We start from the raw sequence: 14608 nt of genomic DNA on the forward strand, positions 1-14608 counted from the left end.
ACTTGGTCTTGGGGGTAGGTTTTGTTTCCGGAGCAGAACTTGAAAACTGAGTGGTATGGTCTTGAAAGTTGGTATGTGTGTTGATTAATGTATATGTGCCCTTTTAATACTAAAAAATGTGGAGTTTTAATTTTTAGCTCACTTGGACCAGAGGTCCGGTGGGTTTATGCCATGGGCTGCTGAGGTTGGTGTAAAGAGGTAGGGTTGGTTTCCTGCAGCAGAACTTGAAAAATATGCCAATATCTTGAAACTTGGTATATAGGGCAGGAGATATAGATGACACACTTTTTTCCCCTTTTTTTTTTTTTTTAACTGTTTGTGACCATAAAGTTTGAGTGGTTTTGCTTTTGATGAGATGTTTCAAGAAGAGTTTGGATCCTTATATGATCGGAGAGACGTTTATTTGTCATGAATCTCATGATGTGGTTTTGGAAGGTTTCAACTTTCGTCTTCAGCATGACTGTACTTCCAGTGAAAAATGGTGTTTTTCGTCTTCATCTGATGAGCTTTCATATTTTAAGTCAACAGGTATATTCCTGTCAAGTTTCACTTGCTGTGTCTGATGCGGTAGTGTGTTTATGACCTCAGTAACCTTTTCGACTGAGGAAGTGGAACTTTACATCCTATCCCAGTGTGGTTATAGGAAATATAAGAACTCCTGGAACGCTGCTCAGCCAATCTGTCAGTTTTGCGGACTAGACTGAACTGTTGCATAAATTATTTATGTAAAACACTTGGTGTGCTGTTCTAGGAAAATGAACAACTACTGAATGGTGTCATGGGGCCCAAAATGAAGGGAAGTCACTGTTACCACTGCAAAGTTGATTGATTTATCTATAACAGAATGTCCTGAAGCTATTTACAATTTTATCAACAGTTACGGTTTTAAAATTTAAGACAAAGATGCATTTTTTTAATCCATTAATAGTTGTTTAAAAACCCATTCCTGTTAGTTATGTTCTTGTATTTATACACAGTTGTTGATTCACCAGCTTACCCCTCCTGCCTTTTGACGTTAATAAGATGCAAACATCTTTGTGTTGTAAAGAAACCAGACAGGTCCACCATATAAGTGTATGTGAATGAGCTGTTACCATAGAAACAATGTATATGTATCAGATGCTAGATCATATTCTATAAATGTATTTACACTTATTTGTCCCTGAACGCTTGGGTACAGATGTCTTTGCCAGTCTGAGTGACGATCCGGAGCGTCTTTTGGGTCATGTATGTGGAACGGGGGATGGATCTCTCTTTCTGATACCTTCGTTAGAACACACATGTTGAGTTCTTGTAATTCTGACAGGCTCACAGTTGTGCCTAAAATGTATCCTGAGACCTCTAATCAGTCTTTGTGCTGTGCGACACGGTGATGTTCGTGCTCACAGGAATCTGGCCGGTTTGTTTGCCAACGGGTCACACAGCTGTGTTTTTGGTTTGATGATGTACGTGTGTTTTTGTAGGGCAGCACATGTCACCAGTGCAGACAGAAGACTTTGGACACGAAGACGGAGTGCAGGAACCCGTACTGTCAGGGGGTCAAAGGGCAGTTCTGTGGGCCCTGCTTGCGGAACCGCTACGGAGAGGACGTCCGTACAGCTCTGTTAGATCCGGTGAGGATATAAAAAACAAACGAGCCAAAGGTATTTGTAGAAAATTTTAAAATCTCCTTCCATTAATGCTACACTTAAAATCCATCCATGCTCTACAATTCCCTGTGTCAGGGGAAACTATAGAAACGGTAACGTATTAAGCCATGGCCTAATGGTTAGAGAAGCAGCTTTGGGACCAAAAGGTTGCTGGTTCAATTCCCTGGACCAGCAGGAATGGCTGAAATGCCCTTGAGCAAGGCACCTACATAACCCCTAACTATTCCCCAGGCTGCTCTGAAGATGTTGTATTTCGCTCTGGATAAGTGAATCTACGAAGTGCCTGTAATGCAATTTATTAGAACAAGTGCATTAATATACTCGTGTTTTTTGCATTGTTGTCAGTAGGCATGTAACAGTTCACGCAATTCACAATTCGATTCATGATCTCGGGTTCACGATTAGCTTTCTTGCAATACTTTTTGAAAAAAATATAAAATGAAGAAAATTATATTCCCCCAAAAAGTGACATTTTTATTTTCCTATTATTTATCAACTTTATTCCTTTTTTTAATAACAATTTACCTATATTTGTAAAGGTTATAGTAAAAAATGTAGTGTATGTTATTTACCAGCTGGGAGGTCCGTATCGTGAAATACCGTGACTGAGGTCTTGAAAGTACTGACCGAGGCGAAGGTCACGGTATTTCACCACACGGACCGACCTTAAGCTGGTAAATAATATATTTATTTTTTTCTTTACCAAATTCTAACAGAAAACGAGAGTGCCTGAAAGGGAAAACCGAGCCGAGCCGCCATTTTGAATCCTCATTCACGGCTGTAATACAAATTGTTTCCTCCTCGGTATACAAGTGCACTTCCATGGCAGGAACAAAACTACATTTTGCCGCCTATGTAGTCCCCCATTTATACAAAATTGAGTCATTCAGGATTCAGCCATGTTTTTGCTCGGCGTTGGCAACAGTTACAGGTTTTTAGCTTTCTCCTGAAATGCTTTCTTTTATTTCTTCTTCCTCAGGGTAGTAAAACTCGCTTTTGCTGTGAACACTGTCGTTATCACCATCCATGCTGTAAAATTAATGCTATTCTCCTGAGAAATGCTGGCAAAAATTGATAAGGTTTTAGATACTTATAAATAAATCTTATTAAAAAAAGATAAATGTTGACAAAAAAAATGCTACTATGTTTGTTGTGAACGAGCGAGTCGCCAGAGATCCGTAAATGGGGTCCGTATTGCAGGATACAGACCCGCTCGCCAGCCAATCAGAGTGCAGGATTTGATGGAAACCAGACTGCGAAAAAAATAAAAAGGTTTATTAACTAAAATATTCCTTTTATTAAAAATTAAGTTAATAACAGCCGTTTTCTTTAAACTCTTATGAATTTTTGTACTTCCTCCATTTGCTTCTCTTTATCTTTCAGCAGTCTGTATAAAGAGAGCTCTGATTTCTTAAATATTTGTACAGTTAATCAGACAGCAGCTCTTTCCCAGTTTAGATCTGTTAGGTTTTTTGTGCGTTTGCAGAATTAGAGCGGTGTTACTTCCTCCTACAGTGAAGTCACTTGTATTCCCGCTATTGTACATTCCGCCCTCTGCTGTCCAAACAATGCAATTACAGCTAGGAAGAGCTAAAGGCTAACACAGCCTGATATCACGATTCATTTCTTATTTCATCGATTCAAATCATCCCAAATTTGTATCACGGTTTAACATCACATGATGTATCGTTACATTACTACTGGAGCTGCTGTTATAGAATCTTGACACCTTCTGACCAATTAAAATGGAGAACTTACTGGATTTATTAATGGAGAAACCATCCAGCCACTAGATGAATCTTAAAATTAATAAAATCATAATTTAAAAAAGCTTTTTTTCTTTTTCTCTTTTGAAAGTGTGAAAAGGGCATAGTCAGGATCACTTAAAATTATTAAAACTTTTTTAAACTTTTGTGCAAACTTGACATTCAGCATTGTTTTGGGATGTATACAGCTACGGAACAAAATCGAGAGACCACTTTATCATGACCACTATTAATAATGGTGTCTCACAGGCTTGTAGTACTTGAATCTGACTCGTGCCCTAATTTTAAGGACTTTTGACTTGACTTGAGCACCGATGACCCGGACTCGTGCGTTAACTGCATTCGGACTCGTAAATTGGAGATGAGGACTCTTGTAACATGCCATGATAATTTGGCATAAGATATTTTATATCTACGTTAATCTTTGTACTAATTTCGTGCAAGAGTGTTGCACCTGTGCACCTTGGTGCGTGCATCAGATAGACTCTCGGGCGCGTGCAGGACTGCGCACGTGCCAAGCGGACTCTCGCGCGCGCTGTAAACAACTTGCACATGCACAGGATTAAGGTGCAATCAGCGCACCTATATTATGGTTATTTAGAGAGAGCCTGTGCAAAGATTTGTTGATGGTGGTGGCAACCTTGCGCAATTCCCACCCGCACCACTTGACTCCACAGCAGTAATCGTAGGGCGAGATGATCGGGCCAGTGAGGAGCTGCACCACTGATACGGGGTGCCAGGGCTCCGTTGGCAGTGTCGTTTCAGGGTTCCAGCCAAGCCTTCATGGCTACCGTGGCAGCGCCAGGGCACACGAAGTCCACACTGTACTTTACCTTGGCTGGCAATCCCTTACTTTGATACATTGCCTGCCGGGGGACGACGTGGATGTAGAGTCAGCGCGCCTATATAAAAACTGTGAAAACGCGTTAACTTTGAAGCATTGAGTTGCATTGCTGACACATTACCGAGCCTTATTTCCTCGTTTGATTTCCTGTTTCTCGTCTTTGATTCTGCCGAGTCCACGATAGCCTGTTTGTGCCTCGCTGGATCTATTGCCTGTTTCATGATTTTGCCTGCTGTTCTGGATTGTCTTCACTTGTATTAATATACACTCCTTCTGCACTCCCATCCATCTCCCAACCATCTCTGACAGAATACTTCACACTCCCTGATAAAGATAAACGCATTCGCCTGTTCATACGTCATGTTCAGGAACAAACTAATATTAATGGAGCGGAAACAGCCACCGTCAAATGAGTCTTGTTCTCAGAATCGAATCAGTGTTTTTTAAATGACTCGGACTTGAACGCTGGGGACTCAAGACTGGACTTGTGCTTTAGTGACTCGACCACAACGCTGGTGTCTCGGGTTTTCCATTTTAGCTGTATTTGTGTCGTCCTTGTGTATACAAACCTGAGTCAAACTGAAAACCTCAGAGGGCCGACATAAATTTTATTATTATTATCTACCTACCTACTTAATAATTAACTAAACCACCCCAGCCCTTGTAAGTGTTGGAACCTTTGCAGTGAGCAAGATGGAGGTTAAGCTGAAAAACGATACCCTTTTCTGACACCTATTTGCAATAAACCATGTAAAATTTAAAAATAAATGTTTTAATTGGACTTGATTTTGTACAATCAGAAGATTATTATCCGTGAAAGTGTGTGTGGTCAGAGTTCAGCCTTTATTTCCACAGTTACAGCAGTGTCTCGAAGTGGCGTGTGTAATAGAATGCAACCTGACTTTAGGTATTAAACAGAACGTTGATGAAAAAGCTGAAATGGGGTGAATTATGGCGTCTCCAGGAGCGTCTAACTATAATGTAGCATCTTGCTCAACAATCATAGGGAGTTTTTATATTAATGCTGATCAAATTTCCAAAAGAGAAAGCAGGAGTTATGACAGGCAGCAGAAGAACAGGTTAGGGATAACACAAGTTTTGTTTTTTTTTATTAAATAAGGGTTGTGTTTAGTTGAGGTGTTTTTGTTTTTTGTGTGTAGACTTGGGAGTGTCCTCTGTGTCGGGGTATCTGTAACTGTAGCCTGTGTCGTAAACGAGATGGACGCTGTGCCACTGGTGCCCTTACTCACTTAGCCAAATATTACGGCTACGACAACGTCAAGGAATATCTCGAGAGGTACGTACGCTCCATTTCAACACCGAGGTTTTCTTTTTCCTTTCTTTCTTCATCAGCTTCCCTCTGACTTGATCCAGTTCCATTTACGTTACTAAATATAATGTGAACGAGGGACATTTGACTGGATGTAGGTCAGATTGCAGTATGAAATGATAGATGTAGGACTGATGTGAAAACTGGTATGTGGATTTGCAAATCAGTACAATTAAGTTATTCCACGAAATCGAGTCGTACATGAGCTGATCGCCGACGAAGCGCGTAGCACCGATTCAGCTATAAGCCATGAATGACGAGATTGAGTTGAATAGCTGTTTTATTTTGTCCACATTCACTGGATTTTGAGAAACAGGGCATTTTTATTTTTTGCACATTTGATAGATAAAAACTTTATTTTTTAAGATTTTTTTGGGCTTTTTTTTCACCTTTATTGGATAGGACAGTGTAGAGACAGGAAATGAGCAGGAGAGAGATGGGGAGGGATCGGGAAATGACCTTGGGTTGGAATCGAACCCAGGTCCCCGGATTTATGGTATGGCGCCTTATCCACCTGAGCCACGACACCCCCAATAAAAACTTTATACAAAACATCCAACAAAATATTTTCTGCTTAGAATGTACATCTTGGGTAAATTCAGAAGCAAGATCAATGTAATTCTCCTATTTTATATTAAACTTTTTGGTCAAATATCCGTCACATTTTGTGCAATTTTTTTACCTTGCGCAATACCAGAAAAATTCAGTTGAAATCAAGCCATTTGGTCCGCCTCTGAAAAAACTTGGCATTTGGATTTCCTGGCAAACATTGATTTTCGTGACGTCGCGTGCGGGACGCCTCCCTCTGAATCCTACGTCAGCGCTGATTTGTTTGAGAAAACGACCTGGTGGTTTTCTGCAAATTTCTTCAACGTTATCGCGTAATTATTAAAATGGTTAACAGATGTATCGTAGGAGGGTGTAGCAGCACCAATCTTGATGGGATTAGTACTCATCGTTTCCCAAAAGACCGGACAATGAGAGAGAAATGGGAGCGCTTGGTCTACACAGGCTGTGCACTGAAACCGTGCAAGCTCTCTCAGCCTGCTGGCGCTTCCGCAGGTAACGTCACGAATCCGGCTCCAGACTCCCTTGGGAATTTTCCAGACGTGTTTATTTTATTTTTTCTGCTGTAGACAGATGGCCTTGTGCAAAATTACCCTTCTGGGTGAGTGTGTAAAGGGACATACTTTCATATTTAAAACAAAAACGAAATTGGTCTAGGATATGCACTTTAAAGGTGCATTACCACCACCGACTGGGCTGGATTGTGTAACAGGAGATTTGGGTCGGGGGAGGGGACTTTTTTTTTTTTTTTAATGTTTCTTTTAAATACTTGATATATCTGACTTGATGCACTCTGTCTGCCATTGTTTTTTCTCTACTCATGGTATGAGCTGATATCCTAGTAGTACAGTAGCCAATCAGAGCGTGCGATTGCTCATATCCAGTGAATGTAGATAGACTAATAACTAATTGTCATGTTTTTGTTCTTCAATTTCAGTTCAGTAGACATTGTAATGTATTTGTCAATACACCAGTTCAGCATAACGAAATGCTCGACTGGTGAAGCCACTGTATTCAGACATTCCTCCTTTTTGAAAACACTTTCCTCTGTATTAACTAAATGGAGCGGCTTATTGGACAGCCGATCTGTTTTTCATGATGACTTGGATGTACAACCCTGATTCCAAAAAAGTTGGGACAAAGTACAAATTGTAAATAAAAATGGAATGCAATAATTTACAAATCTCAAAAACTGATATTGTCTTCACAATAGAACATAGACAACATATCAAATGTCGAAAGTGAGACATTTTGAAATTTCATGCCAAATATTGGCTCATTTGAAATTTCATGACAGCAACACATCTCAAAGTTGGGACAGGGGCAATAAGAGGCTGGAAAAGTTAAAGGTACAAAAAAGGAACAGCTGGAGGACCAAATTGCAACTCATTAGGTCAATTGGCAATAGATCATTAACATGACTGGGTATAAAAAGAGCATCTTGGAGTGGCAGCGGCTCTCAGAAGTAAAGATGGGAAGAGGATCACCAATCCCCCTAATTCTGCACCGACAAATAGCGGAGCAATATCAGAAAGGAGTTCGACAGTGTAAAATTGCAAAGAGTTTGAACATATCATCATCTACAGTGCATAATATCATCAAAAGATTCAGAGAATCTGGAAGAATCTGTGTGTAAGGGTCAAGGCTGGAAAACCATACTGGGTGCCCGTGATCTTCGGGCCCTTAGACGGCACTGCATCACATACAGGCATGCTTCTGTATTGGAAATCACAAAATGGGCTCAGGAATATTCCCAGAGAACATTATCTGTGAACACAATTCACCGTGCCATCCGCCGTTGCCAGCTAAAACTCTATAGTTCAAAGAAGAAGCCGTATCTAAACATGATCCAGAAGCGCAGACGTCTTCTCTGGGCCAAGGCTCATTTAAAATGGACTGTGGCAAAGTGGAAAACTGTTCTGTGGTCAGACGAATCAAAATTTGAAGTTCTTTATGGAAATCAGGGACGCCGTGTCATTCGGGCTAAAGAGGAGAAGGACGACCCGAGTTGTTATCAGCGCTCAGTTCAGAAGCCTGCATCTCTGATGGTATGGGGTTGCATTAGTGCGTGTGGCATGGGCAGCTTACACATCTGGAAAGACACCATCAATGCTGAAAGGTATATCCAGGTTCTAGAGCAACATATACTCCCATCCAGATGACGTCTCTTTGAGGGAAGACCCTGCATTTTCCAACATGACAATGCCAAACCACATACTGCATCAATTACAGCATCATGGCTGCGTAGAAGAAGGGTCCGGGTACTGAACTGGCCAGCCTGCAGTCCAGATCTTTCACCCATAGAAAACATTTAGCGCATCATAAAACGGAAGATACGACAAAAAAGACCTAAGACAGTTGAGCAACTAGAATCCTACATTAGACAAGAATGGGTTAACATTCCTATCCCTAAACTTGAGCAACTTGTCTCCTCAGTCCCCAGACGTTTACAGACTGTTGTAAAGAGAAAAGGGGATGTCTCACAGTGGTAAACATGGCCTTGTCCCAACTTTTTTGAGGTGTTGTTGTCATGAAATTTAAAATCACCTAATTTTTCTCTTTAAATGATACATTTTCTCAGTTTAAACATTTGATATGCCATCTATGTTCTATTCTGAATAAAATATGGAATTTTGAAACTTCCACATCATTGCATTCCGTTTTTATTTACAATTTGTACTTTGTCCCAACTTTTTTGGAATCGGGGTTGTAGCAGATTATTAGAGTTGATCATTTTATTATGTTTCTTTCCTCAGTCTGCAGAAGGATCTTGACTGAAATCATACCAGTGTGTGCAGGAACCTACTGCAAGACCTGCAGCTGTACTTTTTCAGCCTTATCTATATCCTCCACATCTGTAGAGGATGTGAAACTACTACAGACGGGAATTTTGGCTAGTTTTGCTACACTGAAGAGAGAAACCATAAACCTGTTCTCGTATTGTTTGTTTTATCCATTTTTAGGTATGTACAGTCAAACCCAAACAACTATATTGGTAACAAAACCACTTTTTTGGTTTTTTTTTTTTTCCCCCCTTCCTAAGTTTCTATCATATCTGAAATGACGCATTATACAGATTAAGCACTTATAGATAAAGCATGAATACCTTTGACTGAAAAACACACGTTTTGTGTTGGCGATAATGACATCTGTAACAACTGCATTTAGACGTCTTTACAGGTTTACTGTGCTTTTACAGAAGCCTTTTATTTTTATTTTTTTTGTTCAACATTTTGCAGGTGCAGAAAATGCATGTTAGTATCAGGCCAGTCAGACATCTTGTGTTTTTAATATACTTTTTCACTTTTGTCAAAAATAAATAATTGAAATAAATAAATCTCTTGGTCAGTGGACAGAATGTTCCTCTGGAGAGTTTGTGCAACACTTGCTACCACTTTTTTTTTTTTTTTTTTTTGCAAAATCTTTACCTGTTTTAGATTTATCTAGATGTTTAAGATTTATAGGAAATTTAAGATTGACTGACTGAAAAAAAAATTAACAGGTTTTCTGCCCTGGATGTTTAAATTAGAGTTTTGAAGCATTTTAGGTTGGACGGATTTAGATGCTGAATTCTGCTTGCAGTCGTTGCTGAAAGAAAAGAGAGGATCCACTTCTCTAAAAGAGGTTTTGTAATCTTGGCTTTTTATTGCAGCACTTTGCATTTGAAACTAAACACCGGCACTGGATTTAAAGTGCAGTCTTTCAGTGAATGGGGAAGATTTTTTTTTTAAACATGAGCTATGACGGACAACACTGATTCAATTTTAGTTTGAGAAATTGGTCCATTTTGTTTTTAATACTGCAAAAAGAGAGATGTTGGTTAGTGTGCATCAGTTGCCCTCACTTTCATAAAATCTGCTGCATTTTTGTTTGGGTGTTCCTTTTCACCAATAAAGACATCCTGTAAAATTTTTTGACCATATTCAAAAGTCTAATGGTGGCACCATGAGGTTCATTTTTTTTTTTTTTGCCAAAAAACGCTTATTTTATGTTTTCGCGTAAGGTTTGAATCACAATCTTGGACTCCATTTATTGATTTCTTGCGACCCAGAGATCATGTTAAGAACCTTTGCAAGGCATTGAGAAGCATTAATGTGATTCATAATACATTTGTATTGTTTAAAAGTAGTTGAACAATGATTCAATGAACAGCTAAAACTCAAACTGTGCTTGATGATATATTTAGAATATGGACTAAAAATGTGTATCTAAGATATTTGGTATACTCTATAAGGTGCCATAATGTTTCATGAAAAGTGATCGAAATTGTCGTAAAATAGCAGCTTTTTCCATAACTTTGAGCTCCTGGTGCCACCATTAAACTTTTGAATTTTGTCAAAATATTTCGCCCAGTGTGTTTTCTTACCAACAGGGATGAGAATTTTCCACGGATTTCCGAGTTTTTCCCGCTGAAAATGTCATTTTTGTGAAACGCGTAAATCCGTTGAGAATTTCGGGGGGTCAGGGTGTGTGTATGGTTAATGATCCGTGGTCACCTTTATAACGCAGACATCCCAAGTCTCCCGGAAGTTCCGGGAGTCTCCTGCATATTGATAGCGGCTCCCTGATGCCCACAAATTGGAGAATATCTCCCGCAATCTAGAGCAAGCGAGCAAGTGTGCACGCGCAACATTGTCTACCTCGCGCATCTTAGAATATGACGGAGCGCGAGAGAGACTGCGCGTGTGCCTGTTCATGTAGCGCATGCTAGACAAAGAGCATCCTGATTGGGTTACTCAGCAAAATAAGCCACTCAGCTTTCAGTGTGGGTGGGCGTTTATCCCTTTTCTTGAGGACCGGAGTTTTCAGTTGAGTCAGTGCAGCCGGACCGGGATGGCAGAGAGCAAGCGCGCGCACCCCAAAATACAAAACCCATTTCAGCTCAGATTACACAGAATAATCTCCCTGTCTAATAAGGGTCAACAATGAGTTTCGCGCGATGTACTGTTTGCAACAGTGATTTCAGCATCGCCCATGGTGGCTTAAATGATTTGTAAAGGACATGTTGAGGTGAGGAGTGTCATTTCATGTGCATTATATTTAGGTCTACAACAGGCTGTCATGAAAAGACCAAACTTATTGAAGATTTCCATGAAGTAACAATGTATGAATATACATCATATCACACATATACAGTGGTGCTTGAAAGTTTGTGAACCCTTTAGAATTTTCTAGATTTCTGCATAAATATGACCTAAAACATCAGATTTTCACAAGTCCTAAAAGTAGATAGAGAACCCAGTTAAACAAATAAGACAAAAAATATTATACTTGGTCATTTATTTATTGAGGAAAATGATTCAATATTACATATCTGTGAGTGGCAAAACTATGTGAACCTCTAGGATTAGCAGTTAATTTGAAGCTGAAATTAGAGTCGGGTGTTTTCAAGCAATGGGATGACAATCAGGTGTGAGTGGGCACCCTGTTTTATTTAAAGAACAGGGATCCATCGAAGTCTGATCTTCACAACACATGTTTGTGGAAGTGTATCATGGCACGAACAAAGGAGATTTCTGAGGACCTCAGAAAAAGCGTTGTTGATGCTCATCAGGCTGGAAAAGGTTACAAAACCATCTCTAAAGAGTTTGGACTCCACCAATCCACAGTCAGACAGATTGTGTACAAATGGAGGAAATTCAAGACCAGTGTTGCCCTCCCCAGGAGTGGTCGACCAACAAAGATCACTCCAAGAGCAAGGTGTGTAATAGTCGGCAAGGTCACAAAGGACCCCAGGGTAACTTCTAAGCAACTGAAGGCCTCTCTCACATTGGCTAATGTTCATGAGTCCACCATCAGGATAACGCTGAACAACAATGGTGTGCATGGCTGGCTTGCAAGGAGAAAGCCACTGCTCTCCAAAAAGAACATTGCTGCTCGTCTGCAGTTTGCTAAAGATCACGTGGACAAGCCAGAAGGCTATTGGAAAAATGTTTTGTGGACGGATGAGACCAAAATAGAACTCTTTGGTTTAAATGAGAAACGTTATGTTTGGTGAAAGGAAAACACTGCATTCCAGCATAAGAACCTTATCCCATCTGTGAAACATGGTGGTGGTAGTATCATGGTTTGGGCCTGTTTTGCTGCATCTGGGCCAGGATGGCTTGCCATCATTGATGGAACAATGAATTCTGAATTATACCAGCGAATTCTAAAGGAAAATGTCAGGACATCTGTCCATGAACTGAATCTCAAGAGAAGGTGGGTCATGCAGCAAGACAACGACCCTAAGCACACAAGTGGTTCTATCAAAGAATGGTTAAAGAAGAATAAAGTTAATGTTTTGGAATGGCCAAGTCAAAGTCCTGACCTTAATCCAATGGAAATGTTGTGGAAGGACCTGAAGCGAGCAGTTCATGTGAGGAAACCCACCAACATCCCAGAGTTGAAGCTGTTCTGTATGGAGGAATGGGCTAAAATTCCTCCAAGCCGGTGTGCAGGACTGATCAACAGTTACCACAAATGTTTAGTTGCAGTTATTGCTGCACAAGGGGGTCACACCAGATACTGAAAGCAAAGGTTCACATACTTTTGCCACTCACAGATGTGTAATATTGGATCATTTTCCTCAATAAATAAATGACCAAGCATAATATTTTTGTCTCATTTGTTTAACTGGGTTCTCTTTATCTACTTTTAGGACTTGTGTGAAAATCTGATATTGTTTTAGGTCACATTTACGCAGAAATATAGAAAATTCTAAAGGGTTCACAAACTTTCAAACACCACTGTATATCAAATACACGTCTTATATAAGTGTGTATCTTTTATAAATAAGGTTAGCTTGTCTAATTTGGCATGTTGGGGAGAATCATAGTCTCATATCTATATTTCTGATAAAATTTTAGGTATGATACCGTGTATAACTCCTACTTATTGCTCATTTCATAGGGGGGCGGGGAGAATTGCTGGCATGTGCCGCGTGGGAGCGTCTGCCCAAATTTTTTAGGCCGAGATGAACTTAGTTTTTGATTTAAAAAAAAATGTCCAATATGTAATGCCCATTGTACATGCCTGTTCTTTAATTCAAAATCACCATCTTGATCTTCAGATTGAGCATATGGTATAAGTATTACATTACACAACATCCTGTCCAGATAAAACCTAATTAGTTCACACAACAGTTGAAAGGGAAGTGATGAGTGATGTTGAATGTTGCCTGCTTAATATGCAAGAGCTCCTGCTACCATGATAACATCAGAAGAAAGCTTAAGAGAATTATATGATAGAACTTTTTTCTGGTTTGCACTTCATTTTAAAGGATTAGAGTATTCAAAGACATGAATAGCTAAAATGCAGAAATATAATACTGTAGAGCTCGTTTCTATTAAAAGGTGCATTGATTGATTTTTCTTTTTTGAAATCATCAAATGTGAATTGATTAAAAACAAGTCTCTTGTACCATATTAATCATTTTCACCTGGTAGTCCACCAAGAAGGGGAATTTATTTCCAAATAAATTGCAAATTTTTGCTGATAAAATTTAATGGTTTTGGGGTAAAAAAAATAGCTAAAAATCATTAGCTCCCGCCCCCTGGGCCCCCACCGGGGCTCTGCCAGGGAAATTGATAACTTGAACGGGATAAAGAACTGTTTCCGATGGGCATGGCTCGATAGTAGCGTTACCGTGCAGATAGGGACACAAACTGTGATGACGTGCCTGACGGAACATATCTGAAAAGTGGACGTGCCGGGAAAGGTTCTGTGTATTCTGTGCTCAGATATGATCAATTATGGAAACAGAGGAGCTAGAAACATCCAGGAGCACATCAAAACAAAAAAGAAACAAAGGTACGTTTTACTTAAATGGTCAAAGATAGAGTCAGGAGGAATCTAATAGATAGTTACGGTTACCTCCATTATTGCTCACGATATATATTTATCTCATCTCATTATCTGTAGCCACTTTATCCTGTTCTACAGGGTCGCAGGCAAGCTGGAGCCTATCCCAGCTGACTACGGGCGAAAGGCGGGGTACACCCTGGACAAGTCGCCAGATCATCACAGGGCTGACACATAGACACAGACAACCATTCACACTCACATTCACACCTACGCTCAATTTAGAGTCACCAGTTAACCTAACCTGCATGTCTTTGGACTGTGGGGGAAACCGGAGCACCCGGAGGAAACCCACACGGACACGGGGAGAACATGCAAACTCCACACAGAAAGGCCCTCGCCGGCCGCGGGGCTCAAATCCGGACCTTCTTGCTGTGAGGTGACAGCGCTAACCGCTACACCACCGTGCCGCCCGAAAACCTTTTAGATTTCCAAATATTAGTCAAAGAAAGCAGTGTATTACGTAAGAGACAACTTTTCAGATGAAAAAAGAAAACATAATGAAGGCTGCTGGGTTTTGGTGCAAAGTGTCCAGAAGAACTGTGGCTGGTTCTGTAAGATGCTCAGTAAAACCTACAGCTTATTTCCTTATCAAACTGCACTCGCTGTA

At 40.1% G+C, this 14608-nt stretch overlaps 1 protein-coding gene across 3 annotated transcripts in view; it reads left to right on the forward strand.

The window, feature by feature from the left end:
* Positions 1–9502, forward strand: part of cdca7b (cell division cycle associated 7b) — a 32015-nt gene extending 22513 nt beyond the window's left edge. For all 3 annotated transcript variants that reach the window (XM_060942612.1, XM_060942613.1, XM_060942614.1), the window contains 3 exons: positions 1464–1613; positions 5420–5556; positions 8913–9502. In XM_060942612.1, the coding sequence (XP_060798595.1) occupies positions 1464–1613; positions 5420–5556; positions 8913–8934 (309 nt within the window). In that variant the 3' untranslated portion in view covers positions 8935–9502. The remainder of the gene's footprint in view (positions 1–1463; positions 1614–5419; positions 5557–8912) is intronic.
* The last annotated feature ends 5106 nt before the right edge of the window (positions 9503–14608 follow it).

Source organism: Neoarius graeffei, chromosome 16, assembly GCF_027579695.1.
Source record: "Neoarius graeffei isolate fNeoGra1 chromosome 16, fNeoGra1.pri, whole genome shotgun sequence".
NCBI lineage: Eukaryota > Metazoa > Chordata > Actinopteri > Siluriformes > Ariidae > Neoarius > Neoarius graeffei.